The 25,688-nt window shown below is 46.4% G+C and overlaps 1 protein-coding gene across 5 annotated transcripts in view; it reads left to right on the top strand.

Annotated features, from left to right (window-relative positions):
- The first annotated feature begins 2,029 nt into the window (after positions 1-2,029).
- The window catches only part of LOC125942482 (uncharacterized), a 354,793-nt gene continuing 331,134 nt past the window's right edge, over positions 2,030-25,688 (top strand). The window contains exons 1-6 of one of the 5 annotated variants that reach the window (XM_049660674.1): positions 2,030-2,359; positions 3,010-3,084; positions 3,877-3,924; positions 6,474-6,541; positions 10,338-10,554; positions 10,883-15,868. In XM_049660674.1, coding sequence (XP_049516631.1) covers positions 13,136-14,095 — 960 coding nt within the window. In that variant the 5' untranslated portion in view covers positions 2,030-2,359; positions 3,010-3,084; positions 3,877-3,924; ... (1 more) ...; positions 10,338-10,554; positions 10,883-13,135 and the 3' untranslated portion in view covers positions 14,096-15,868. Of the gene's footprint in view, positions 2,360-3,009; positions 3,085-3,876; positions 3,925-6,473; positions 6,542-10,337; positions 15,869-25,688 lie in introns of those variants that run through there. The other 4 variants (XR_007465143.1, XR_007465142.1, XM_049660673.1 and 1 more) reach the window with 4 other exon arrangements.

The following is a 25,688-nucleotide window of genomic DNA, read 5'->3' as shown; positions in this document are numbered from 1 at the left end:
TTACCACTGAACTATTGTATAATAATGACTGTAGTGTTTATTGATGCCTTTCGCCCCCCCCCCCTTATGTTAATACCCTGAAAGGGGTCTTTAAGGGACAATAAATGATGATGATGAAGCACACACACATGCCAGACAAGAAAATGGCTAGATGAATTTTTGTGCCATGTGAACTGATCCTGCCATAGAGTCAACCATGATCGATGTCATTGCATATTTAGTGGCAATGCTACCATAATTTCGTGTGGCGCACATTCCTAGAAGTGGCACGCACAATCTACACGTTAAGTAAACCATGTCGTACCTATGCTATATTTACTCGGCAAGGATCTGAGTGGCGTTGCAGAAGTCATGGGCAGCTTTTTTTCGTTGCGGGGTGCTCTTTTCGTCGCAACAATAGACTGGATTTTTTACAAGTACTGCTCCAAGAGGGCATATATGTAAATGGCAAATAGAGGCCTTAGGAGAACACTTGACATTATATAAAGCAGGCAGCACAGCATCTCTAGGGCACCCAAGGGGCAGCGGGGGGATCAAAGTTGGAAGCAAGTAGGTCCATGAGTAGGGGCCTCGGCGAGTCCCAACCCATGGACCAGTCTGGATTGTGGTTTTGGTGTCCCCTATGCCGCTTCCGTGTTCTTGAGGCGTGTGGTGTCGCGGCAACTGCACTCCAATATAATAAGAAATAATGGTACGTTAATTGTTACAACTAGTAAATAAAAAACTATTAAAGAAATATCCAGCCACCACTAACTTGCTATGCTGAGTTCTGCCCCACCGCGGCCAGTTAATCCCCGCTATAATGCTCTGCTTCGGTTGTGATTCTGGTTGTTGAGAAACCTTGTGCTTATGATCTGTATTTCAGCGCCCAATGTGTCACATGCAGCTTCGGTGCAATTACAATTAAGCTTGTAATTCCTCTTCATTTATTACTTGGGCAGAAATGTGCAGTCTTTTGTTAATTAGTTTGTATGCATGATCACCGTTTCTAAATAGAAACAAGCTGTTTAAGGTTTCCTTGTTTCGGCGGTGTCATTTTGCATAATAATATCCATGTGCATATATGTAATTGATCAGCTCCTACGTTAACGATGCGTGTGCTGCATTGCTGCGGCATGAAAAGCATGTTTTTTTTTTTCTGTAAGCCGCATTGGCCGCGCGCTCTTGGCCTTCGTGTGTATATATATATTATCCAGGCTAATAGACGCGGTCAGCTGCTTGACAATGCATGACAGAGCGATAAACCTAACGTGCATGCCCAGGCAGAGAAGTTACAACGCAAACGCTCACTTCCAAAACTCTTTTTGATTACTGCAGGGCCACGATTTTGTAGCGATGCCTTCCGCTCGATCATATGCCCCTCTTATCATCCACCGCTCATGGCCGGCTAGGCCGGTATTTGGTAGCGATGCCTTTAATGTAATAATGTCTTTACGCGCTTATCGTGCTTTTTCAGTGGACGGAGCGACGGTCCGCTCGCATTATCAACGGGATCAGCCGGCCGTGAGCGGTGGATGATAAGAATAGAGTAGAATAAGTCATAATGCCTTGATACAAAATCGCGGCCCTGATCGCTTTGATAACGCGGGCGGGGCGTCGCTCTGACCCCTGACAAAGCGCGAAAAGTGCAACAAGGAATATCATCGGAGACGGAATCGCTACAAAATCGCGGCCCGCGCGCATGTGCATCTGTGTCTGTGTTGTGCGAGTTTGCGTGCGCTGAAAATTTTTTTATTGCGCTCAGAGAAATCTGATCATGCCACTCTACATGACCCGGTGGGCAAAATGAATGAACGCCAACAATCGTGTTCATTGACCACGTATACAAAACACACAAACGATCGATGTCGAATTCATAATTACTCTCATGAGTTGGGATGTCATTTTAAGAATGCTTAAGCCTGATGCAGTTCTCAACATTTCTTATCTGTACAACTGTACAACTTTGTACCTTCCACCCATGGAGGAAGGAAACAACTTGAAAAAAAAAAGTTTTTTTTTTATCTTCCTCCATGCTTCCACCCACTACTGTTGTACGGCATTGCTTTAGTAGTATTTTTCTTTTCTGTTTTGGTTTGGTTTGGGTGATGCAGTGGTGGCAGTCGAAGTCGCATGCCAATCCGCATCCATAGAATCCACGGCCATAGCCACAGCTGTCATCTAAGCGAGAACGACTGCGTTGCACTGTGTTAAGCTCGAGATGCTTGTATTCGTTGAATATGAAGTGGACATGACCACTGCGGTTGTCAGGCACACCGCAGTGCAAAACTTTAACCCAGAGAATGTCGTGGATTTCGATCCAATTGTCCTCTACGACGTGTGGTGGAACGGCGATGCGACAGAGTGCTGCACATGGCTGGTAAGTTCTACTCATTCGTTAATAAGCACACCTTAAATGTTTATACGACTAACATTTCGAACGATTTAATCTTCACCGGCATGTGCTTTGTCCCGCTCATTGTGCAGTAAGCAAATGTCCGGCGCAATCTCGTAGCGTGACTTTGGGGTTTAGGCCTGGCTGCTCGAGACGTATCTCTCCTTTGATTAGAGTCTCGGGCAGTCTGCGATATGTCTGGAAGGGTCGGCGTTATGAAATGGGGAGGGGGTGCAGCACGCACTGCCGCGGACGCTCAAGGTAGACACTGCTTCGCAGGAGGGGCCATCGGCGCAAATGTGTGCTTTTGGCAGTTAGCAGCAGAATTTTAGTTTTGGACACATAATTTTGGGCGTAAATGTTAAGCGGCTCCATATTTAGTCTGATGGAAAAACATATGCCACATGAGAACCTGTCTGCTGCATGAACGGGTATCTGTCGTGTAGTGGACGTGGGAGCCACGCTTGCAAATGCTTTGCATTCATGAAAGGATGAAACGAGAGTAATGCCAGGGGGAGACCAGAGGAACTGATATTCTGGCCTGATTTGTTATTATGACACTTGAATGTTTATCACCTAACATTGCTGCCTGTCGGCAGTGTCAGCTTTGTAATGCCTTGTTAAATGCAATGCAGAAACTGAAGAAATGGTGCTGCACACGTCGAAAAGGCTCAGAAATCTGTCCTTAGAAAAGGGCAAGAGCACCAAAGGTATGGCAACTGAAAGTTGACAAGATTTTAGATTTATATGTTGTTACTGATTTGTGTCATGTGGCTGTGCTTTATATAAAAAAAATGGCGCGACATGCTAGTATTTTTTACCCAAGCCCAAACCGCATGCGAGCGATTTTGTGCGCGACGGCGACGAGCGACGGAACAAGCCGTCGCGCAAACTGATCACTCGTTCTTGTCGCTTGATCGCTTGGTTCTGGTAATCTACAACTCGTCGCCGGAACGACTTTCTATGAGCGACTAGCCAATAGCGCGAAGCCAGAACAGGATGTACATCAGTCAAGTACAACCGATTGTCGCACGGAACAAGCGAATGACTCAATTTTGATACGCACAAAGATAAGAACCTAGTGCAAGACCTTAAGAAATATTTATGGTGCTCTTTACAGTAAAACATATCAAGTTAAACTAATAGAGCATGCGTCACACCAGTTACGGCGCGTATTTGCTGCCCTCATACCAGCAACACCGGGGAAACAGCGCTCAAAGTCATCGCTCGCGTGTGGTACGACTTGTAGGCGACGAGCGAATGCGACAGCCATCTCCGTCACGTCACTTGTCGCTGTTGCGTGCAAGATCGCGTGCATGCGGTTTATACTTAAGGCTTGTTGAAGGCCTTACAAGAGCATTGCATCTTTTTGCAAAGGAAGTGAGCTCTGCAGTGGACACAATGTAGTGCATATTTGTGCATGAAGACATTTGTGTGTGGCTTTCTATGACTTCAAATTGCACTTCCATGTCTGTGTTCATCTTATTGTGTAATTTTTACAGGAATTATAACTGCCATGGCCTCTATGGCACCTTTGTCACAGGAGCATGGTAAGAGTACATTTTTTGTACAGCACTGTTCAGTTTCAAGCACCAATTTTTTCTAGTTGTGCAGTACTTCACACTCACTGATATTCGTCCACGCTCAGCAGTGCTTACTCACCGCCACTACCTTACAAATGGACCTTTTTCCAGTAAGCGACCCCTCTAGCGGCCGTCACTTCAACTAAATTTGACGGGCAACACACACACGCTCCCACCGCTTCTCGCCTCTACGCAAAGCATGGTAGCGTTTGACCAAGCAGTCTCTTGCGACGGCTGTCCCTGCTTTTTTTTTCTTCTGTCGCTTGTGTTGCTGAAGCAGCTTCTCATTGTCCTGCTCTAGCGCGCATGTATTTGCTCACATGTAGCAATAACACATTTTACATTTACTGATGCAATGGCAGCATGCTGATGCGATGTGCAGGCCATTTGTAACCAAGATTTGAGAGATGCGCCGGCTTTTGTTCTTCAGCAGCTTGGTCAGTACTTTAACTCAACTGGCGAAGGCATGTGTGAGCGTGAAACGCGCCGTGGCAGGACTTTCTTCAGGATAAACTCGACCGTCGTTTTGAGTGGCTCGACTTGAAGGAGGCGGTCAACAGACGCATGCACGTGCGTACGAGCTTGCCCTCAAGAGCGGGCATGCAAGCAGCTCACCATGATGAACAAACAACATGCAAAACTTCTGCACACATACTGCGAGTGCACTGCAGGGCAAGTGTTGTTTTATATCGAGATATGTATCGTATATGGCATGGTACTGGGGACTAAGTGAACGCAACACAGTACGGGGGGGTAAGCAGAATGTAAGTGGACGCAACACGTTGTTTTGTCAGGTGCATAAAGCTTCATTTGCCTGCAAAAAGTAAGACTCGCGAGTTTTGCATAATGCGGCACCACGCGTGTGTCGCTTTGGCCTTGAACGATGCATTCTGATCGGCTGTGTGGCGAGATTCTTCTTTTCGTTTGGCCCCATGTAACCGTACAGCTATTTCCGCTTGCATGCGGTAGCACATTCTTAAGCCAATGGTAAAATCCGTGCGGTATACATACCCGTAGATTAAAACATCGCCGTGACTTCCGAGTCGGTCGTAAGGCGAGAAGTCCAATAATCACAGCGCCAGCATCATGCTGTTACCAGAACGCAGGCTTACCTCACTCAGCAAGAATTGCGTGATAACTCACTGATAACATGGGGTACTTTTTTTTTTAATTTGACCGTGCGCTCCACTTCAGTACAATGTTCACCATTCCACGCCGGTTTGTGCAATCGACGGTACAGAAAGTGCCTGCAGGAGTTTTGTCGCAAACGCTGCGCCTATCGCTCGAGCGTTAGTTCACAGAGTCTTTTCATCGACAAAAGTGCTTGCAGTCTTTCCCACAAACAGCTAAGTGTTTCCTTTAACCAATATTCTTGCCCAGAACACAAGAAAAATTATTGATCAGCAACTCAAGCTCAGGAAATTGCCGCGGATCATGCAAGGGTTCACGCACTCACTTCGCACACCTGCCCTGTGATAATGGCGGCGCGGCATGTAATGCAGCTGGGGCATGCCCATGTGCATAGCTGAATTGGAAAAAGGTCCATTCATTTGAGCCTATAGGCACTCATCATCATAGATTTGCAACCGTTTGCACTTTTTCACATTTGCTCTTATGATGTCACTGACGCCTACTCATGCTAACATTGATTCATGCCCGGTCATGTCAGAAATTTCACGAGATCGAAGCCGGTTGTATATTTCACTTTTTTTTCTTGACCAAATAGATATGGTGGGCACGCCATTCAAAAGCATGCAACTGAATTTTGTTTTTAACAGAACCTAACAGTTTACCAGAAAAAGCTACCAAAGACCAACTGGTGAAGGCTACATTTTCATGCGGAGTGCTTTTTCTCAAATTTGAAAGTATCTGTGAAGCAACATAAACGAAACATGGACACGTAACTATTATTACATAGTATATACAAACATAAAGGATATAAGTCGTATGGTTTCCCTTTTTAAGAGAAAAAATGCCTTCTAAAAATTTGAGAAATGCTACATTACAATATTGTACAACCGATTTCACCTTTCATTTTTCAGTGCATGAAATTTTGCCGAATTTGTGCCTGTGCGTGTAGAACTAGAAGGAAAATAGTATGCAATAACCATTTGATGGCAAATGAGTGACTACGGCTTAAGCGGTCAGGCATGGGGTTCAATGGGGGCTGGGTGGGGGAATCTTCGCGACTACATTTAAACTGCAATTACACATTAAGCGGGTACGTATTAATGAGGTTTGACTGTACCCGAGTTCCTTGAGTGTAGGCAGAAATAATTACCTATGTATTATTGCAGCGTCATTGTACAGGTCATGTTTGCAAGGTACCAGTGTGTGGTATGTCCCACACAATGTTCCTGACAGACATTTTTGGTTTATATACCCCGGCAATGTGTAATGGTTACATTATGCTCTTTCGATAGCATGGGACTCCTATATTGCTTTTGAAGTCTTAAATCCTTACCTTTTATGAGACCTGGCAATTCAAGGGAAAAGTTGTACATTTTCTTTTGTAGCTGACATGGACATATTCACTGGAGAGGCCATCGATGTTGTCATCGGATCCTCAAGAGATGACGGAAAGGTAACTTTAAAAGTCATAGAACTGTTTTTTAAGGATCGATGTTACATTTACGTTCTGAAAGGGCTCGTACATTTCAGAGTGGGGAAAGAAACTGAACTATGTCCCTTTTGTTTTTCCGTTATGGATGTAAGTAGCTGTGTATGATCCACGAACTAGATTTATGGCCGAGTACCATATTTATTCAAATCTAGGCCGGTCTCACTCCTAAGCCAGCACCTGAAGGTCTGAAGCCGGTGAAAAAAGTGTTTTTCTTGAATGTAAGCCGGACAAGTTAGGGCAACAGACATAAAACGCGAACAGCATTTATTAGTCACGACCCGTCCCAGCCCATGCAGTGTTGTTGTTGCTGCTAGCCTTGTTGCTTACCTTCTTATCGTTGTCAGCATAAAAGAGCAGACAATTTTTGGTGCCATTTAGTGCACTTTAGATGCTGCACTCCTTGAAAGCATGCAATCAAGCTTCATGGTGTGTCCCATGCTGCAGTGACCCAGCTCGCCACTTGTGTTATGTGCATTTAGTACAACCTGTTGCTGTTAGCTTATACGCTTTATCACTCGGCCAGATCGCGAAGTATTTCCGCAGGCAATCCATCCTCAAAATGCTTGTTGATACAGACGTCAAGTGGCTGAGGCTGGTCCATCATGCCACCTGGTATAATAGCGATGTCCATTCAAGCTTGGGAGAGCACAGCCTTCATGCTGTCAGTAAGGTGCCCACAGTACATATCAAGGACAAGGAGACAGTTCTTGGGTGACGTTGCCATGTGATCCTAATCCACTAGTCAAACGTGGCACTCGTCATTCGCCTGTTCGCATTTGCCTGTGTGGCAGCATTTCTGGGAAAGGCTTCTTAAGCCGGCAGTGGCTTCTTCTTATAAATTATGTATGCAGGCAGCTTATGTCTATCAGCTGTGCCATGCAGCATCATGATCGCATGTTGCTTTCCGCAAGTGGCCGAGTACATGACGCCCCTTTGGTGCTGTTGTCATTGGCTTGCTACACCACAGACATACCAAAATAAATGAAAAGGGGTCAGTTTACAGCACTCTACTGCAGCCACTTTTGATTGGCTGGAGTGGCCAAGTAGAAAATCTGACCCTGGTAATATGCTTGCTCTGGTATTTTTGTCTCACATAAATGTTTTAGTTGTGTTTATTGTTGCTTAACACTATTGCCACAATTTCCTGTGTAGAACAGTGTCCCATGAAAGCACAACTATGCTTGCTCTCAATGCATACAAATGTACGAGAAGTGTTTGCAGATCATCTGCATTTGCTGGTGGTAGTAAAATTAAGAGTGTGCAGAAATGACAGCAGTGGGATAGTGGGCATGAAGAAACAGTTCTGTGCGAGACTAGCTTGATGGCTCCTCTAACTAAGCCGCCATAAAGCGATCTCGGTGCTTGTGGAGATGGCCATTTTCGCTGCGTCTTCCAAGCCCATAAAAAAATTGCTGCCACACAGAAGAAATAACTATATAAAATGAAATTGTACTTCTACTATAAGTTAGATGGTGCACTGCGCTCGTAGTGACGCAGGTCTCCAAAACAGCGCGAGAAAACATAATTGGTGGACTAATTAATCCTTTATTATGGTAATGTCACTTGTGTGATGAAATCTAGGGTTTGACGAAAACTTGTCTGGCGAGGAAAGAACATGGCTGAATAAACATACACTCGCCAACTGAAGAACACAAAAACAACAGATTGACGTTTTGGCACTCACTACGGGTGCCTTGTTCACAATGAACGAATGCATGGTGATCTTTATTATATATGCGTTGGAAGACGTAAGGCCCTTGCGTACAACTCAAGGAGGGGGCCCCGTGTCCGGTTTATTGTGTTAGTCGTAGATTGTAGTATGCAAAATGATTCAAGAAGCTATCGGGATAATTTCTTCTCTCTTTTGATGATGAAAGCCGAATGCCAGTTAATACTGTGACCAGTCTTCTCATGATGCTCTGCTAGGGCGCTGGAAACCGTGTGTCCTTTGGCTACATCATTGCGGTGCTGCTGTAGCCTTCTTTTAAAGTTTCCCGTCTCGCCTACGTAGCACGCCTGGTAGTCCTGGCATGGAATTTTGTAGATGATGCCGGGATATTTTTCTTTTTCGAGGCAGTCTTTGACTCGGACGAGTTGTTGTTTTAGCTTGCTTGAAGGGACATGGCAGATTTGTACATCATAATCTTTGAAAATTCTTGACATTGACTCGTTCACGCTTCGTGCATAGGGGAGAGCCGCCCGTTTCCTTGTTCTCATCGGCCTGATGGGGGTTCAGCGGCACGCTTTTCTTCAGTCTTTATAAACTGGCTAGGGTAGCCATTGCTGACCAAATCCTGCGTTACTCTCTTCAACTCAGCTCTGCGTGCGTCAGTAGTCGAGCACGATCGGAATGCACGGGTGAACAGTGTAGAGGCAACAGATCGTTTGTGTCCAACGGGATGGGCCGAATAAAAGTGCAGATACTTCCCTGTGTGCGTAGGCTTCTGATAAATGCTTGTTGAAAGGCCGGATGCAGTACGCATGACTTCAACGTCAAGTAAAGCCAGGCGACCATTAACTTCTTTTTCAACGGTGAATTCTATTGTGCTTTGGAAAGCCCTCGAAGGTAAAGCCCTCACGACATTCCAGCCCGCTCCAAAATTGTTCCTGCGGTATGTCGACGATTGTTTTTCCATTATCTGCCGCAAAGACGTCGTACCTTTTCTGCAGCACTTGAACTCTTTCCAAAGCACAATAGAATTCACCGTTGAAGAAGAAGTTAATGGTCGCCTGGCTTTCCTTGACGTTGAAGTCATGCGTACTGCATCCGGCCTTTCAACAAGCGTTTATCGGAAGCCTACGCACACAGGGAAATATCTGCACTTTGATTCGGCCCATCCCGTTAGACACAAACGATCTGTTGCCTCTACACTGTTCACCCGTGCATTCCGATTGTGCTCGACTACTGATGCACGCAGAGCTGAGTTGAAGAGAGTGGCGCAGGATTTGGTCAGTAATGGCTACCATGGCCAGTTTATAAAGACTGAAGAAAAGCGTGTCATCAGGCCGATGAGAACAAGGAAACGGGCGGCTCTCCCCTATGCATGAGGCATGAGTGAGTCAATGTCAAGAATTTTCAAAGATTATGATGGACAAATCTGCCACATCCCTTCAAGCAAGCTAAAACAACAACTCGTCCTAGTCAAAGACTGCCTCGAAAAAGAAAAATATCCCGGCATCGTCTATAAAATTCCTTGCAAGGACTGCCAGGCAGGCGTGCTACGTGTGTTTTTCAGTTGGAGAGTGTACGTTTATGCAGCCATGTCACGTGTGTGAAGGTTTTTTTTTCTGTATGTGTACATTAATGTTGATGGCATAATTATGTAATCATGCAGTCCTTGGAACGCAATGCTTGTGCACATTTCTATATTGCATCTAGTGACCGCACAGATCAACCTGAAAATAAAGAGTGGTCCTACAGACAACACATGTATTTGAAATTCGGCTACCCAATGTCAAGGTAGATGTTAGTGAGTTCATCGAGCTATAGATAGCAGTGAATATTCTTGCAGATCATTGTCAATTTAACAAATTCAGCGATTGCTATTTATGCTTGGGAGATTTTTATGTGGGATTGTCTAAAAGATTTTTTTAAATTTTACTGTATAATTTCGTTCTGCTCATGCAGGTGAGCCCACTACAACTAATAAATGGCCAGAATGCCAGAAAACAGTAGAGTTGAGAAAATGCATAGTGTATATCGTCCAGTATAAAACCTGTTAGCTACAAGCTATGTATGTGTTATTATATATTGCAGGTGTATGCTGGATCCGGGCAATGAATAGAAAAGGCTGCTTGGGGGACATTGTTGCGGTCTACGTCTATGTTCTGCCGTATGGCGTCCACAACGTATTGGATGCCAGATGAGCTTAAGAACAGAAGCGTGACCGGGACTTTGTCCAACAAGTCGCGATCCAAGGGAAGGACTGAGGCCAGACCAGCCGTGACACCACAAAAGTTGTCATCCTTGAAAAGTATATGAACATACTGTTCTAATGAACTGATCTACTCATGTATAGATGGCACATGCAAATAGCCACAGTAAAAGCGAAGCTAGTGCTAAAGCACTGTGTTGCGATCATCTGCTACTGAAATATTTCATGTTAAAACTGTAGAAAGAATTTGAGGCATGTGAGTTAACATGAAAAAAGTAATCTGCAGTTTGGTTATTGAAAATGCAGCTTTGCAAAAATATTTCATTGAACCGTGGGCATATTGTTGGGAACTTGCACTGTGCATGCTGGAAATTATTGTTTAGATGCTTTCATTAATTTTGTACTCGTGATTGCTTTTCTTGCGCAGGCCTCCTCCGGATCTTCATAGGCAACCGTGTCATGCCGGAAGACGAGAAAAAAAAAGATTGAAAGAAGTGCGCAGGCAATTGGTGCAGAAACTCGCTGACGCGCCAAGAAGGTAGTGCTACTGGTACTGATTGCTACGGGGCTTGTCCCAAAAGTTTGTGCACTGAGCCAGCAAAAACGCGGCAGAGAATGTAGTGACATGAACTGCTCAAACTTCTGGGACAGACTTTGTATATTTACCTTACCAGCTTAGCACTTCTACCTTTCTTTGTGGAGTTAGTGCTTACCGTATTTACTAAAAAATAGGTCCAACATGAGTATAGGTCGACCACTATATATTGAATTAGTTGAGAAATTTAGAAAATTTTAGTTTGAATTAAGTCAGCCAATATCTTTCTTTAGCAGTAGTAGTGTAAACTTAAATTATTTCTCTTAAGGGTCTTGGGTGGTGGGTGGGTGCCTCAGTTTAGAGCTCCATTGGTCTCTGCAGCTTGCTGGGCTTGATCGAGAAGAGCTCTCTGGCTCTCTAGATTTTCGCTAGCAAGCCAAACGTCCCGGGACGCTGCCTGTTGCTTGGAATTTGTGCCGTTAGGGGGTGAATTTAGAATTTGGAAGTCGTTGCTTACATATCCACATTACAGGACGAGACTTGGCCCACCAAGGGAAGTGGCAGGGTGTATGCATCTTGTGAAGTATTTGGATGTATGGATATGCGTGGAGGACCACACAAATAGCGAAGGAACGAAAAAGATTAGGTCTATCTTAAAGAGATGGGAAGAGTGTGGATCAGAGAGCAAATGGCGATAGCCGATATTCTTGTTAACATTAAGAGGGGAAATGGAACTGGGCAGGCCATGTAATGCGTAGGATGGATAACCGGTGGATCATTGGTTACAAAATGGATACCAAGAAAGGGAAGCGCAGTCGAGGATGGCAGAAAACTAGGTGGGGGGATGAAGTTAGGAAATTTGCAGGCGCAAGTTGGAATCTGCTAGCGCAGGACAGGGGTAATGGAGATCGCAGGGAGAGGCCTTCGTCCTGCAGTGGACATAAGTATAGGTTGATGATGATGTGTGTTTGTAAGAAGAGCCAGTACCTGGCCTGTTTCCCTGTACGGTCTGGGTGTAGGTGGCTGTATTTTTGTCTCTTTGGTCTCCGAGGATGTCGTGCTGGTGGATCAGGGGTATTCCAGTAAAACACGTTGTGGGGCTAGTTGGTGCATAGCTTTCAAAAGATGAAGCGCCAACAGTGACAGCACATTAGGAAGGAACAAAGACAGGACAGGCGCTACTTGCAACTGTTTATTGTGGTCAAAGGTGGTTGAATATATAGCCATGGGGAGAGGGGGGGACGAAAAAGGCGGAACACTGATTGTATGAATGCGCACGCGTGAGAACACTGAAGATGTGCATGAAGGAAATGGCGAATCTAAAACTTATCTAAAAACACACTTTCATTTGTGTATATATTCAGAGACGGGGAGCTGACACATGTTTCCCCTCTCTTCCTAATCTGGTTGGCCTCCAACAATTCACGTGCCACAGAGTCTTTACTTTTAAACAAGATTGTAGTATCTTGAAGCCTTGCTTCACATGCTTGTTTATTTTCATTGCCGCAGGCCTTGCAATGAAGAGGCAAGTTTGAGCCATAACCATATTTCAATGAAAGCTTATGCTTCCGCAGGCGATCATTAATACATCGGCCAGTTTGGCCGACGTACTCTTTCCCACACTTCAGCGGTATACGGTATACAACTCCTTCCTCACACTTCACAAAAGGATTCGTATGTTTAATGGAACACCCTGCTTTCTTAGAGTTATCAGAACCAATCAGGCGGCACAAAGTAGCAAGTTTTCGGGGTGCGGAAAAAACCACAGGAATTTTGTATTTGACAGCGACGTGTTTAAGATTGTGCGCCACTTTGTGAGAATACGGAATCACCATTGGTTTGGCTTTCTTTTCGAATGTTTGACCTTCTTCAGTGCTTCTTTTTCTTTCTTTTTTCACCTTTTTCAATAACGCCTCCGAAACTGCACTTACAACCGAACAAGGGAAGCCAGCCTTCCTCAATTTCAAAATCTGTTCGTCAAAGCTTCCTTGTGCCTTATGACAGCACGAATTTTTAAGGGCGGATTCGAGGCACATAGTGGCAATCGCACGTTTAACAGTCTTGGAGTGTGTAGACTCGTACGGCAACAATTCCTTGTGGGCACGGGGTCGATACATCCAGCAGGAACCTTCGTCAGTAAGGGTTATGTCAAGATATAAAAACTGCAAGCTGTTATCCTTGGCTAGTTCAAAAGTAAAATCTAAGCCTTTGCCGTGCTGTTTAGATTTTACTTTTGAACTAGCCAAGGATAACAGCTTGCAGTTTTTAGATCTTGACATAACCCTTACTGACGAAGGTTCCTGCTGGATGTATCGACCCCGTGCCCACAAGGAATTGGTGCCGTATGAGTCTACACACTCCAAGACTGTTAAACGTGCGATTGCCACTATGTGCCTCGAATCCGCCCTTAAAAAATCGTGCTGTCATAAGGCACAAGGAAGCTTTGACGAACAGATTTTGAAATTGAGGAAGGCTGGCTTCCCTTGTTCGGTTTTAAGTGCAGTTTCGGAGGCGTTATTGAAAAAGGTGAAAAAAGAAAGAAAAGTAAGCACTGAAGAAGGTCAAACATTCGAAAAGAAAGCCAAACCAGTGGTGATTCCGTATTCTCACAAAGTGGCGCACAATCTTAAACACGTCGCCGTGAAATACAAAATTCCTGTGGTTTCTTCCGCACCCCGAAAACTTGCTACTTTGTGCCGCCTGATTGGTTCTGATAACTCTAAGAAAGCAGGGTGTTCCATTAAACATACGAATCCTTTTGTGAAGTGTGAGGAAGGAGTTGTATACTGTATACCTCTGAAGTGTGGGAAAGAGTACGTCGGCCAAACTGGCCGATGTATTAATGATCGCCTGCGGGAGCATAAGCTTTCATTGAAATATGGTTATGGCTCAAACTTGCCTCTTCATTGCAAGGCCTGCGGCAATGAAAATAAACAAGCATGTGAAGCAAGGCTTCAAGATACTACAATCTTGTTTAAAAGTAAAGACTCTGTGGCACGTGAATTGTTGGAGGCCAACCAGATTAGGAAGAGAGGGGAAACATGTGTCAGCTCCCCATCTCTGAATATATACACAAATGAAAGTGTGTTTTTAGATAAGTTTTAGATTCGCCATTTCCTTCATGCACATCTTCAGTGTTCTCACGCGTGCGCATTCATACAATCAGTGTTCCGCCTTTTTCGTCCCCCCTCTCCCCATGGCTATATATTCAACCACCTTTGACCACAATAAACAGTTGCAAGTAGCGCCTGTCCTGTCTTTGTTCCTTCCTAATGTGCTGTCACTGTTGGCGCTTCATCTTTTGAAAGTGGATCAGGGGTTCCTCGTAGGGATCCTCGAGCAGTTTGGTCGGCCTTCTCATTTCCCTTGTGCCCAGAGTGTGCCGGGCACTACATTATTGTGTGGTGCCATTCTAGGGTGGTGCCTAGCATGCTGTGGATTTTGTGTGGAATGGTGCCCGTTATATATGAATGGACCACTGCCTGGGAGTACGTCAGGACCAATGGAGATTGTTCTTCTGCATCTTGAAAGGCCAGTGTTATGGCTGCTGCCTCCTCCGTGCAAGCCAAAGGGGTCCGAATGGAGCCAGTTATCACTGTGGACTATTGTGAATTTGTTGCCACTCTATGCACGTCCGTGTAGTATATGTCTGGATTTCTTCCATGTTTGTTTTGTAAGGTCTTTGATCGTGCTTTTCTTCTGCGTTGGTTGTGTTCCGTGCTCATGTTCTTTGGGATTGCTGAAACAAATTTTCCCTCTTCGGTATGTTAAGCAGCAAAACTGTTTCTTCCCTGCTGTATTGCCCACTCAGGGGCATCCCACCTTTTACAGCAGGACCCTTCCTAGTTCTGTTGAATTCATATGCTGTCGGTGTGCCACGACCACCACCGTGGTATATTCTTCATATGTGACGTAAATACCAAGAGCGTCCACTTCTTCATGCTCGTGTGTTTTGGTAGCTCCGGAGAAGCCTCGTATGCTGCCCTGATGATGGCGCTCACTTTGGTCATCTTGGCCTTTTTAGCCTTTGACAAGGGAGGCGAGTCAATGCTGCAAGCTGGATCCTCTTCGTACTTGCCAGAGAAGTCATCCTTGATGGATGCTGCACTGGCGTCCTCGGCACCCCAAATGACGATGTCTTTAACGCTGTCGAGTGGGCTGTATATGCAGCATCATTTAAAACCAGTCTGAATCTCAGCTGGCAGGCCCGCTCGCACATTCTTAACCCATGTTGAGACTTTGCTTGTCTCCAATGATGGTCCCCAAACATACTTTATTAGATTTCTTAATACTAGTTTTGCTTTCTACTTTGTTGTGTATATTTACTACAGGTTACAAATAATGTACTAGTAAAGCAGGCGCCCGTGTGCTGCTTGAACCCAGGCATGGCAGAGGAATGCCATTGCCTCGGTACTTTTGCTAGCTTTTTTCATGAATATAGGTAGAAATTTGTTGGTAACATAGATTGAGTAGCTTCATTTATTTCGAGAAATAGTACCTATGTACAGTAAATACAGTATTTTTGTTTGCATGTATATGATGGCTGCGTGTGAATTACTGTGCAATAAAACTTTGAAACCATCAATCAAAGGTGTATTTTCTATTTAGGAACTGTCTGACAGCATAATAAAGCATGCTTGATGACGCCACTAGGGATCGTATTCTCGGAAAATCACATTCGGAGGTAGTTTCACTTTTGCGAGAATCGGCACTGCATGCCTGCGCACAAGCGTCGGGAAAATGCAAGAGCTTTCGTGGGCCGAGCCATGAACTCTCGCGAAAGTGAAACTATCGCTGAAAGTGATTGCCAGAGAATACTGCCGCAATCGCGGCCTGTCGGAATAGAATGTTCCGACAGGATTACAAACCGACAGGCTGAAACCGACAGGCTGAAACCGACAGGCTGACACCGACAGGCCGACACCGACAGGCGGACGCCGACAGGCTGACACCGACAGGCTGACAAGCCCACAGGCTTACAGGCCGACAGGTCAAAATAACATATAGCCGACAAGCCGACAGCCTGTCGGATTTTTTGTCTGGGGTGGCTGGCGTTGCTGCCGAAAAATCTATATATACTTATGGCAAGTTCATTCCCCCCACTATCCGATCGCCGTCTGAAACGAGGGCGCACCGATGAAGTCTTCCAGTTTTTTGGTCGCCAAAGAGAAACTTTTCCCCGATTCCATGTCATTCACTCTGAAAAGTCAGACATATCAGTACGTACAATTTCACCTTTCCTTGTCTCAAAGTCTTTGACTGATATTTTTGGAACAGGCGACAAAGCATCCAGGATGGCAAGCGGGGATCTCCTCTTGGAACTCCGTGATCTCAAACAATACGAGAAACTGCCCAATTTACTGTCATTTGGAGATGCCCAATTAACAGTAACCCCACACCGTACTATGAATACCACCCGTGGCGTTGTCTCAGATGATGACCTGTTGCAGCTGCGTGAGGCTGAACTTCTTGAGGGTTTCAGTGATCAGAATGTCGTCAATGTTAAACGGATTAAAATGAGGCGAGATGGCAAAGAACTCCTGACCAAACACCTAATACTTACTTTCAGCTCAAGTGTCCTGCCCGAGTCCATCGAGGCCGGGTACATCAAGCTTCGTGTTAGGCCATACGTGCCAAATCCCCTTCGATGTTTCAAATGCCAGCGGTTCGGCCAGAGTTCGCAGAACTGCCGAGGCCGCCAAACCTGTGCGAAATGCAGTGCTCACGAACACTCCTCCGAGTCTTGTGAAGGTTCTCTACATTGTGTTAACTGTGATGGGGAGCACGCCGCAAACTCGCGGTCGTGCCCATCTTGGAAAAAAGAAAAGGAAATAGTGACACTTAAGGTAAAAGAAAACATAACTTTCAAAGAGGCACGAAGGCGGGTTACCTACCTGTATAAAACCAGCTTTGCCGATGTGACGCGTCAGGGGGCAGCGTCGCAGCGGCTTCCGGCTGCTGTCCGGCCCATGCGTAGTGAGCCGGCGGTGAAGCTATCTGCGCCCTCGGCGACTGCAGCTAGCGCTGCTCCGCCACCCCAGCAGAAAGGGCCATCCACCTCTGGGCTGGTGGCCTCCAAGGCCTTGTCTCTCGAGACGAGGCCTTCACTGCGAACAAACCGCTCTCAAGAGCGGGTGTCCAGCGCTCCGCAAGAGCCGATGGACACATCTTCCAGCCAGACGGCGCAGCCAGCGCCAAAGGAGCGGCGAGAATCTCTCGACCGCTCCAAAAAATAAAAAGCCCGCATCACAGGGCCCGACAAGGGCTCTGTAAGTTAAGTTAGTGTTTTTACACGAGACACACAGCACAAACATCGTCTGCAACATGTCCACACAGATACTACAGTGGAACGTCAGAGGACTACTTCGTAACCTCGACGACATCACAGAATTCATACGTAAATTTAATCCGAAGGTGCTGTGTGTCCAAGAAACACACTTAAAACCTACACAGTCCAACTTTCTCAAGCAATATGCCATTTTCCGTAAAGATCGTGAACACGCTTCTGCCTTGTCCGGAGGTGTAGCCATAGTTGTAAATAAGTCTATTGCTTGCCAACAGTTTGCCCTTCACACGCCTCTCGAGGCTGTATCTGTGCGAGCAATTTTATTCAACAAGCTTATAACGATCTGCTCCATTTACATACCACCCAACTATCACCTCAGTAAAACTGAATTTTACAGCCTCATCGACCAGCTCCCAGAACCATACATTATCACTGGTGATTTAATGCTCATCATACCCTTTTGGGAGATTCGCGATGCGACGCGAGAGGTCGACTCATTGAAAACTTCCTTGTTAACTCCGGTGCGTGCCTCTTCAATAAGAAGGAACCAACATATTACAATATCCATCATAGTTCATATTCATCAATAGACCTGTCAATTGGCTCTGCCTGACTTTTCCCTGACTTAGAATGGCATGTAATTAAAAATCCATTCAGAAGTGATAATTTCCCAGTAACCCCAAACTTAGTAACCGAACATGACTCTCTTCCCCATGTCCCTCGCTGGAAACTGGCCTCAGCTGACTGGGAATGCTTTAGGGAATCTACGTACTTATCACGAGATTTTATAAATAATTTTACTATAGATCATGGCGTATCATATTTTACTGTTTTTATCATTGACGCCGCTGAGAAGTTCATCCCTCAAACATGCGGAACTTCATTTAAAAGACGGGTCCCCTGGTGGAATAACGATTGTAGACAGGCACGAAGGAGACAAAATAAAGCTTGGGGCAAACTACGTGAATGCCCTACAGCTGAAAACCTCATAGAATTTAAACATGTTAAATCCCAGGGAAGAAGGACGCGAAGACAGGCTAAGAGGGCAAGTTGAGAAAGGTTTGTCTCAGGTATCAACTCGTATACTCAAGAGGCAAAAGTATGGGACAGGCTAATGAGGCTAAAGGGAAAAGAAATCCATCCGTTGCCGCTAGTGAACGACGAAGCGAACAGCTTGGAAGACCAAGCTGACGCTCTTGGCGAACACTTCGAGCGCGTGTCTAGTTCAAATAATTATTCCGAGGCATTCATAAAGCACAAACAAATCGCAGAACGCAAGGCTATTGACCGCAAATGCAGACAGAACGAACCCTATAACATGCCTTTTAACATCGCCGAATCCCCGCAGGGGCGTCTGCATCAGCAGGCGTTTGGTGTGTTGCGACACCACGGACCCGAGCACACGAGGGTCGGACCCTCCCACGCTTAACCGTGCGTGGCTTAGCCGTGTCCGGGGAAAAGGGGATCCTGGGGGTTGAGCTGATGCCGGGAGTTTGGACCTTTATGGCCCCCCGACGGAGGCAACACACTTCTTTGGCCTCTGCTTCACGTAGACGGCACCCCCGGACTGACCCACCCGGGGGAAATCGGTAGTTGCCTTTTCCTGTCTCCCTCTCCAATCTTCGTCTTTCCCTCTCACTTTCAATCTTTCCTGTCTTCTCCTCTCTTCTATATTCCTTCCGATCTTCTTGGCAGCGAGGGTTAACCCTGTGTGAGTAGCCTGCCTAGGTTATTTCATATTCGGTTATAGTGGTGACGTACAGCTGGCGTCTGCAGGGCCTATGTTTACAGGCACTGCAGCGTCCCCTAGTAGGACTCCATGGTGGGTGGCTGGCGTTTCTGCCGAAACATCAATATTTGCATGGCTAGTTTTTTTCCCGCGCTTTCTGATCGCCCTCAAAAGAGGGGGCGCACCGAAGAAGTTTTTAAATTTTTTGGCCGACAAGTTGAGAACTTTCCACGCTACCACGTGGTACACAGTGAGAAAACTGAAAAGACCGTGAGAGTGATCTCACTTTTTATCGTTGCAAAGACTCTGACAGAGACTATAGGACCAGGTTACAAGGCGACGAGGATGGCCAGTGGTGACCTCCTCCTGGAACTCCGTGATAAGAAACAGCATGATAAACTACAGAATCTAGTGTCGTTTGGAGACTTTCCTGTAACTGTGACCCCGCACCGCACCATGAACACCACCGGCGGTGTTATTTCTGATTACGACCTGTTGGAGCTCACCGAAGATGAACTTTTGGAAGGATTCAAAGAACAAAATGTTTTGACTGTAAAACGAATCAAGATGAGGCGCGATGGTAAGGAGCTAAAGACAAAACATATAATTCTTACTTTTGGTTCTAGTGTTCTACCCGAGACCATTGAAGCCGGATACATAAAATTACGTGTCAGGCCATACGTGCCAAACCCTCTTCGATGCTTCAAATGCCAAAGATTCGGCCACAGTTCGCAGAACTGCCGAGGCCGTCAGACTTGTGCGAAATGCAGTGCAACTGAGCATCTCTCTGAATCATGCGAAAACTCTCTCCACTGTGTGAACTGTGATGGGGAGCACGCCGCATACTCGCGGTCGTGCCCATCCTGGAAAAAAGAAAAAGAAATTGTAACAATTAAAGTAAAGGAAAATCTAACGTTCAAGGAGGCACGCAGGCGGGTATCCTACCTGCCAAAGAAAACCTTTGCCGAAGTGGCGCGTCAGGGGGCAGCGTCGCAACGGCTTCCGGCGGCTGTCCAGCCCACACACAGTTAGCCGGCAGTGACGCCATCCACCCCCCCCCCCCCCCGGCGGCTGCAGCTAGCGCTGCTCCGCCACCCCAGCAGAAGGGGCCATCAACCTCCGGGCTGGTGGCCTCAAGGGCCTCGTCCCTCGAAACGAGGCCTTCCCGTCAAACCAACCGCTAGCAAGAGCGCGTGTCCAGCGCCTCGCAAGAGGCGATGGACACAACAACCTGCCAGACAGCGCCGCAAGCGCCAAAGGAGCCGCGAGAATCTCGCGATCGCTCCAAAAACGAAAAAGCCCGCATCACAGGGCCCGACAAGGGCTCTGTAAGTTAAATTAGTCTCTTTTAAACACACAGCACCAAAAAACACTTCCAACATGAATACACAAATAATACAATGGAACGTCAGAGGACTCCTACACAACCTCCATGACGTCAAAGAAATCCTACACAGGTTTAATCCTAAGGTGCTGTGTGTTCAAGAGACACACCTAAAATCTACACAATCAAACTTTCTCCGGCAATACGCCATTTTTCGTAAAGACCGCGATGACACAGTCGTGTCTTCCGGTGGTGTGGCTATTGTAGTCGATAGAGGTATTGCCTGCCGGGAATTAAAACTTCGTACGCCCCTAGAGGCAGTTGCTGTCCGAGTGGTGTTGTTTGACAAGCTGATCACTATCAGCTGTATATACATCCCTCCCAACTATCAACTACGTAAAACCGAATTTCAAAACTACATAAATGAACTTCCGGAGCCATACATAGTTCTCGGAGATTTCAACGCACATAACACCTTGTGGGGAGACTCGCGTTGTGATGGAAGAGGTCGCCTAATTGAAAATCTTCTTTTTTCCTCAGGAGCGTGTCTGCTTAATAAGAAAGAGCCAACGTACTACAGCGTGGCGCATAATTCATACTCCTCCATAGATTTGAGTATCGTGTCTAGTACACTAATTCCGTACCTGCAGTGGTCCGTTCTGAAGAACCCCTTTGGGAGCGACCACTTTCCAATTATGCTAAGCTTAACAAAACAACATGGATGCTCGCCACATGTTCCCCGATGGAAGGTTGACTCTGCTAACTGGCAACTTTTTAAGGAAATAACATATTTAGGCCGGGATGACATTGCCTGTCTTAACATAGACGATGCTGTGGCGTATATAACACGTTTTATCACTGACGCTGCAGAAAGGTGCATACAACAAACTAATGGACTAGGTAATAAGCTTCGCCTGCCTTGGTGGAACGAGGAATGCCAAAAAGCACGTAAAAAGCAAAACAAGGCCTGGGGACTGTTTCACAACTCCCCAACAGCCGAAAACTTGATTAATTTTAAACAAGCAAAATCGCAGGGCAGGAGAACGCGCAGACGTGCTAAAAGAGAGAGCTGGGAAAAGTACATCTCCAGCATAAACTCGTATACAGATGAAACGAAAGTCTGGAATAGGGTAAATAAATTAATAGGTCGGGAGTCACATCCCCTACCCTTAGTAAATAGCCAAGGTGATAGCCTGGAAGACCAGGCGGATAGTCTAGGCAAACACTTCGAATATGTATCGAGTGAATCGCACTATACACAATCTTTCCTGAAGTTCAAAGAACGCGAAGAGTGGCAGCCCCTTAATCGCAAAGGTTCATCAAATAAGGCTTACAACCGACCATTCAGCTTAGCCGAACTTAAAGCATCTCTCGCTTGTTCCAACAACTCAGCGCCAGGTGGCGACCGTATCATCTACGAAATGATTAGGTACTTACACCCCGAAACACTGACAACACTCCTCTCTCTCTCTTTAATGCCATGTGGGCGTATGGATATATTCCTTCCTTGTGGAAAGAAGCCATAGTCATCCCGATACTTAAACAAGGCAAGGACCCGTCTCTAGCTAGCAGCTACAGGCCAATAGCGCTAACAAGCTGCCTGTGCAAACTGTATGAGAAAATGATAAACCGGCGTTTAATCAGTTTCCTAGAAAATAACAAAACACTAGACCCCTTCCAGTGTGGCTTCCGAGAAGGTAGGTCGACAATAGACCACCTTGTTCGCATCGAGGCAAACATCAGAGATGCGTTTATTCATAAACAGTTTTTACTTTCTGTATTTATAGATTTAGAGAAAGCGTACGACACGACATGGCGCTTCGGAATTCTGCGAGATCTTTCTGCGATGGGGGTCCGCGGAAATATGTTAAACACAGTCGAAAGCTACTTGTGTAACCGCACGTTTCGCGTAAGAGTGGGCAATGTTTTATCTAGAACATTCACCCAGGAGGCTGGTGTGCCACAAGGGGGTGTGCTTAGTTGCACACTCTTTATTGTAAAAATGAACTCCCTGTATACAGTTATTCCACGCAGCATGTTTTATTCTGTGTATGTTGATGATGTACAGATAGGTTTTAAATCATGCAACATTGCTATCTGCGAACGACCGGTACAGCTTGGATTAAACAAACTGTCCAAATGGGCTGATGTAAATGGATTTAAAATAAATGCAAAGAAAAGTACGTGCATACTTTTCTCAAACAAAAGAGGCATGACACCAGTGCCAAATCTCACGATTAATCAAGAGGAACTATCCGTGAGCAGTGAGCATAAATTCCTGGGAATAATTCTAGACTCGAAGCTTACCTTTATCCCCCATCTTAAATATTTGAAGGCAAGGTGTCTGAAGACGATGAACCTTTTAAAAATTTTGTCGCGCACAACATGGGGTAGTGACCGAAAATTCGTCCTGAACTTGTACAACAGTCTTGTCCGCTCACGCATTGATTACGGAGCTATAATTTATAATTCCGCAACGCCAAGTGCATTAAAAATTCTAGACCCCGTTCACCATCTGGGCATCCGCCTCGCGACCGGTGCTTTCCGAACAAGTCCGATCCAGAGCCTCTACGTAGAGTCGAATCAGTGGTCACTTCATCTGCAGCGTTCATATAGTAGTTTTACATATTTTCTTAGAGTACACGCGAACATTGAACATCCCTCTTATTCAACCATAAACGACATGACCACTGCCACACTCTTCCCAAATCGACCGGCATCGAGAAAACCGTTCTCTTTGCGTGTGAGGAATCTTAGTGAGGAAATGGGTGTTCCGTTGCTTGAACACTGTCTTATGGCTCCCCCCGCAGGGGCGTCTGCGCAAGCAGGCGTTTGGTGAGTTGCGCCACCACGTACCCGAGCACACGAGGGTTGGACCCTCCCGCGCTTAACCGTGCGTGGCTTAGCCGTGTCCGGGGAAAAGGGGATCCTGGAGGTTGAGCCGAAGCCGGGTGTTTGGACCTTTATGGCCCCCCGGCGGAGGCAACACACATCTTTGGCCTCGGCTTCACGTAGACGGCACCCCCGGACTGACCCACCCGGGGGAAATCGGTAGTCGCCTTTTCCTGTCCCCCTCTCCGACCTTTTGTCTTTCTCTCTCACTTTTACATCTTTTCTGTCTTCTAGTCACTTCTCACTTCCAAATTTATGGGCGGCAAGGGTTAACCTTGTGTGGGTAATCAACCTAGATTACAGCATATTTGGTTATAGCAATGATGTACTGTTGACGTGTACACAACTTGCCCTTGCTATGTCGTCACGTCCCCTTGTTGGGCTCGGTGGTGGGTGGCAGGCATCACTGCTGAACATAGTGCTACATATTATGGGATCAAGCTATTCTCCACTACCTGATCGTCTCCCTCACAAAAGAGGACGCACCGATGCAACATTCAACTTTTTCGTTCAACCTAAAGAAACGTTCCCGAAATTCCACGTTGTGCACTGTGAAAATCCAGACAAGACTGTTCGTACAATCTCACCATTTCTTGTGTCAAGGAGGAGGAGGAGGAGGAGGAGAGAAAGAGAAGGCAGGGATGTTAACCAGAAATGCGTCTGGTTGGCTACCCTACTCTGGGGGACGGGAAAGAGGGAATAGAAAGATGAGATAGAGAGAGGAGGGGGGGGGAGGAAGGACACGGTGAGTTCGCGCACGCACGCGGAGGGCCTGAGCAATTCAAAGGCGTTCACATAGGCCAGTCGTCCTCAAGTAAGACAACAGTGCCTTCACAGCTTTGTGGGCTGACGAGCGATGGGGACGGTGTTCAAGGAGCACCTGCACAGACAACGGTCGATCGTCAAGTCGTCGCAATGCGTTCGATAAAGTTTGTCTTTCCGACTGAAATCGAACGCAGTGACACAATACATGTTCTATGTTCTCTTCGCTGCCGCAGTCGTCGCACGTGGCACTTTCGGTCATTCCAATCAAAGCACAGTACGCCTTCGTGAAAGCCACTCCCAACCACAGCCGGTATAGAAGCGATGCCTCATGTCGGTGAATCCCGGGTGGAGGTCGGAGTTGGAGCGAAGGGTTCAATTCGTGTAGCCTCGTGCGCCTTATGTTTGGGGTGTTCCACTCTGATAGAGAGAGCTTGCGTGCCAGGTGACGAAGCTGCCTTCCGGCGTCTGTCCTGGAAAGAGGAATGGGAACGCTGTGTTGTTCTTGATGTGACTCTCGGGCAGCTTTGTCAGCGAGATCGTTTCCACTGATCCCGCAATGGCCAGGTAGCCATTGGAAAATAATTTCGTGGCCTTTCTGTTTGACGTCGTGGTGAAGTTTGACAACTTCATACGTTAGTTGTTCGTGAGCTCCACGTCGGAGAACTGCCTGCATACTTTGTAAAGCCGGTCTCGAGTCGGAAAACACGGCCCATGTGCCAGGACTCTCTGCGTCTATAAATTGAAGTGCACAGCGCAGAGCCGTGAGCTCTGCAGCCGTGGACGTCGTGACATGTGAGGTCTTGAATCGCATTGTTAATCCTCTCGTCGGTATAAACACAGCACCGCCAGAACTGGTCGATGTAGTTGATCCGTCCGTATAGACGTGCACGTGATTGCTGTATCTCTCGTACAACAGAAGTAAGCTCAATTGCTTTAGTGCATACGGTGATAAATCTGACTTTTTCTGCAGTCCTGGAATTCTAAGTCGGACTTCAGGGCGGCACAAACACCATGGAGGAGACACCAGCCTGACCGGAGGTGCGTACCCCGATGTAATCGAGGCACGATATGCACTAACAGTTGTGCTATATGACGTGCGGGGTCTTTCCACGGTGAGTGCGGCGAGGTGGTGGCAAGGAGTCCGGGCAATGTGCCTGACATGTGCACGCATTGTCTCGATGGCGATGTGCGTTGTGATAGAATAATCTTGAGCAATGGCGATAGTTTCAGCCGTTGACGCACTGCGTGGTACTCCAAGGCATATCCTAAGAGCTTGCGCCTGAATGCTTTGAATTGTACGCAAATTAGTTTTGCAGGTGTTGGATATAACAGGTAGGCTGTACCGGAGGAACCCAACAAACAACACCCTGTATAGCTGTAACATGGGTTGTGTGGATACCCCCCAGTTCTTTCCTGCAAGGAACTTGAACAGATGACAAATAGCCATCAGGCGCTTTTTCACGTGGTTGACGTGAGGAGTCCAGGACAGATCTCTGTCAATCACAACTCCCAAGAACCTGTGACTCTTGCTGAACGATATCACTTGTCGGTTGATTGATATGCCATATGCAGACATTGGCTTCCGCGTAAATGCCACCACTGCGCACTTTTCCCACGTCACCTCCAGTCCTTGTTTACGAAGGTAGCATGATGTCGATGAAGCCGCCTTCTGAAGCCGAGCGCGAAGCTGAAGCCGTGTCAC

This window comes from Dermacentor silvarum, chromosome 1, assembly GCF_013339745.2.
Source record: "Dermacentor silvarum isolate Dsil-2018 chromosome 1, BIME_Dsil_1.4, whole genome shotgun sequence".
Classification (NCBI taxonomy): Eukaryota; Metazoa; Arthropoda; class Arachnida; order Ixodida; family Ixodidae; genus Dermacentor; species Dermacentor silvarum.
The sequence above is the reverse complement of the archived record's forward strand: the minus strand, read 5'-3'. Positions and strand labels throughout refer to the sequence as shown.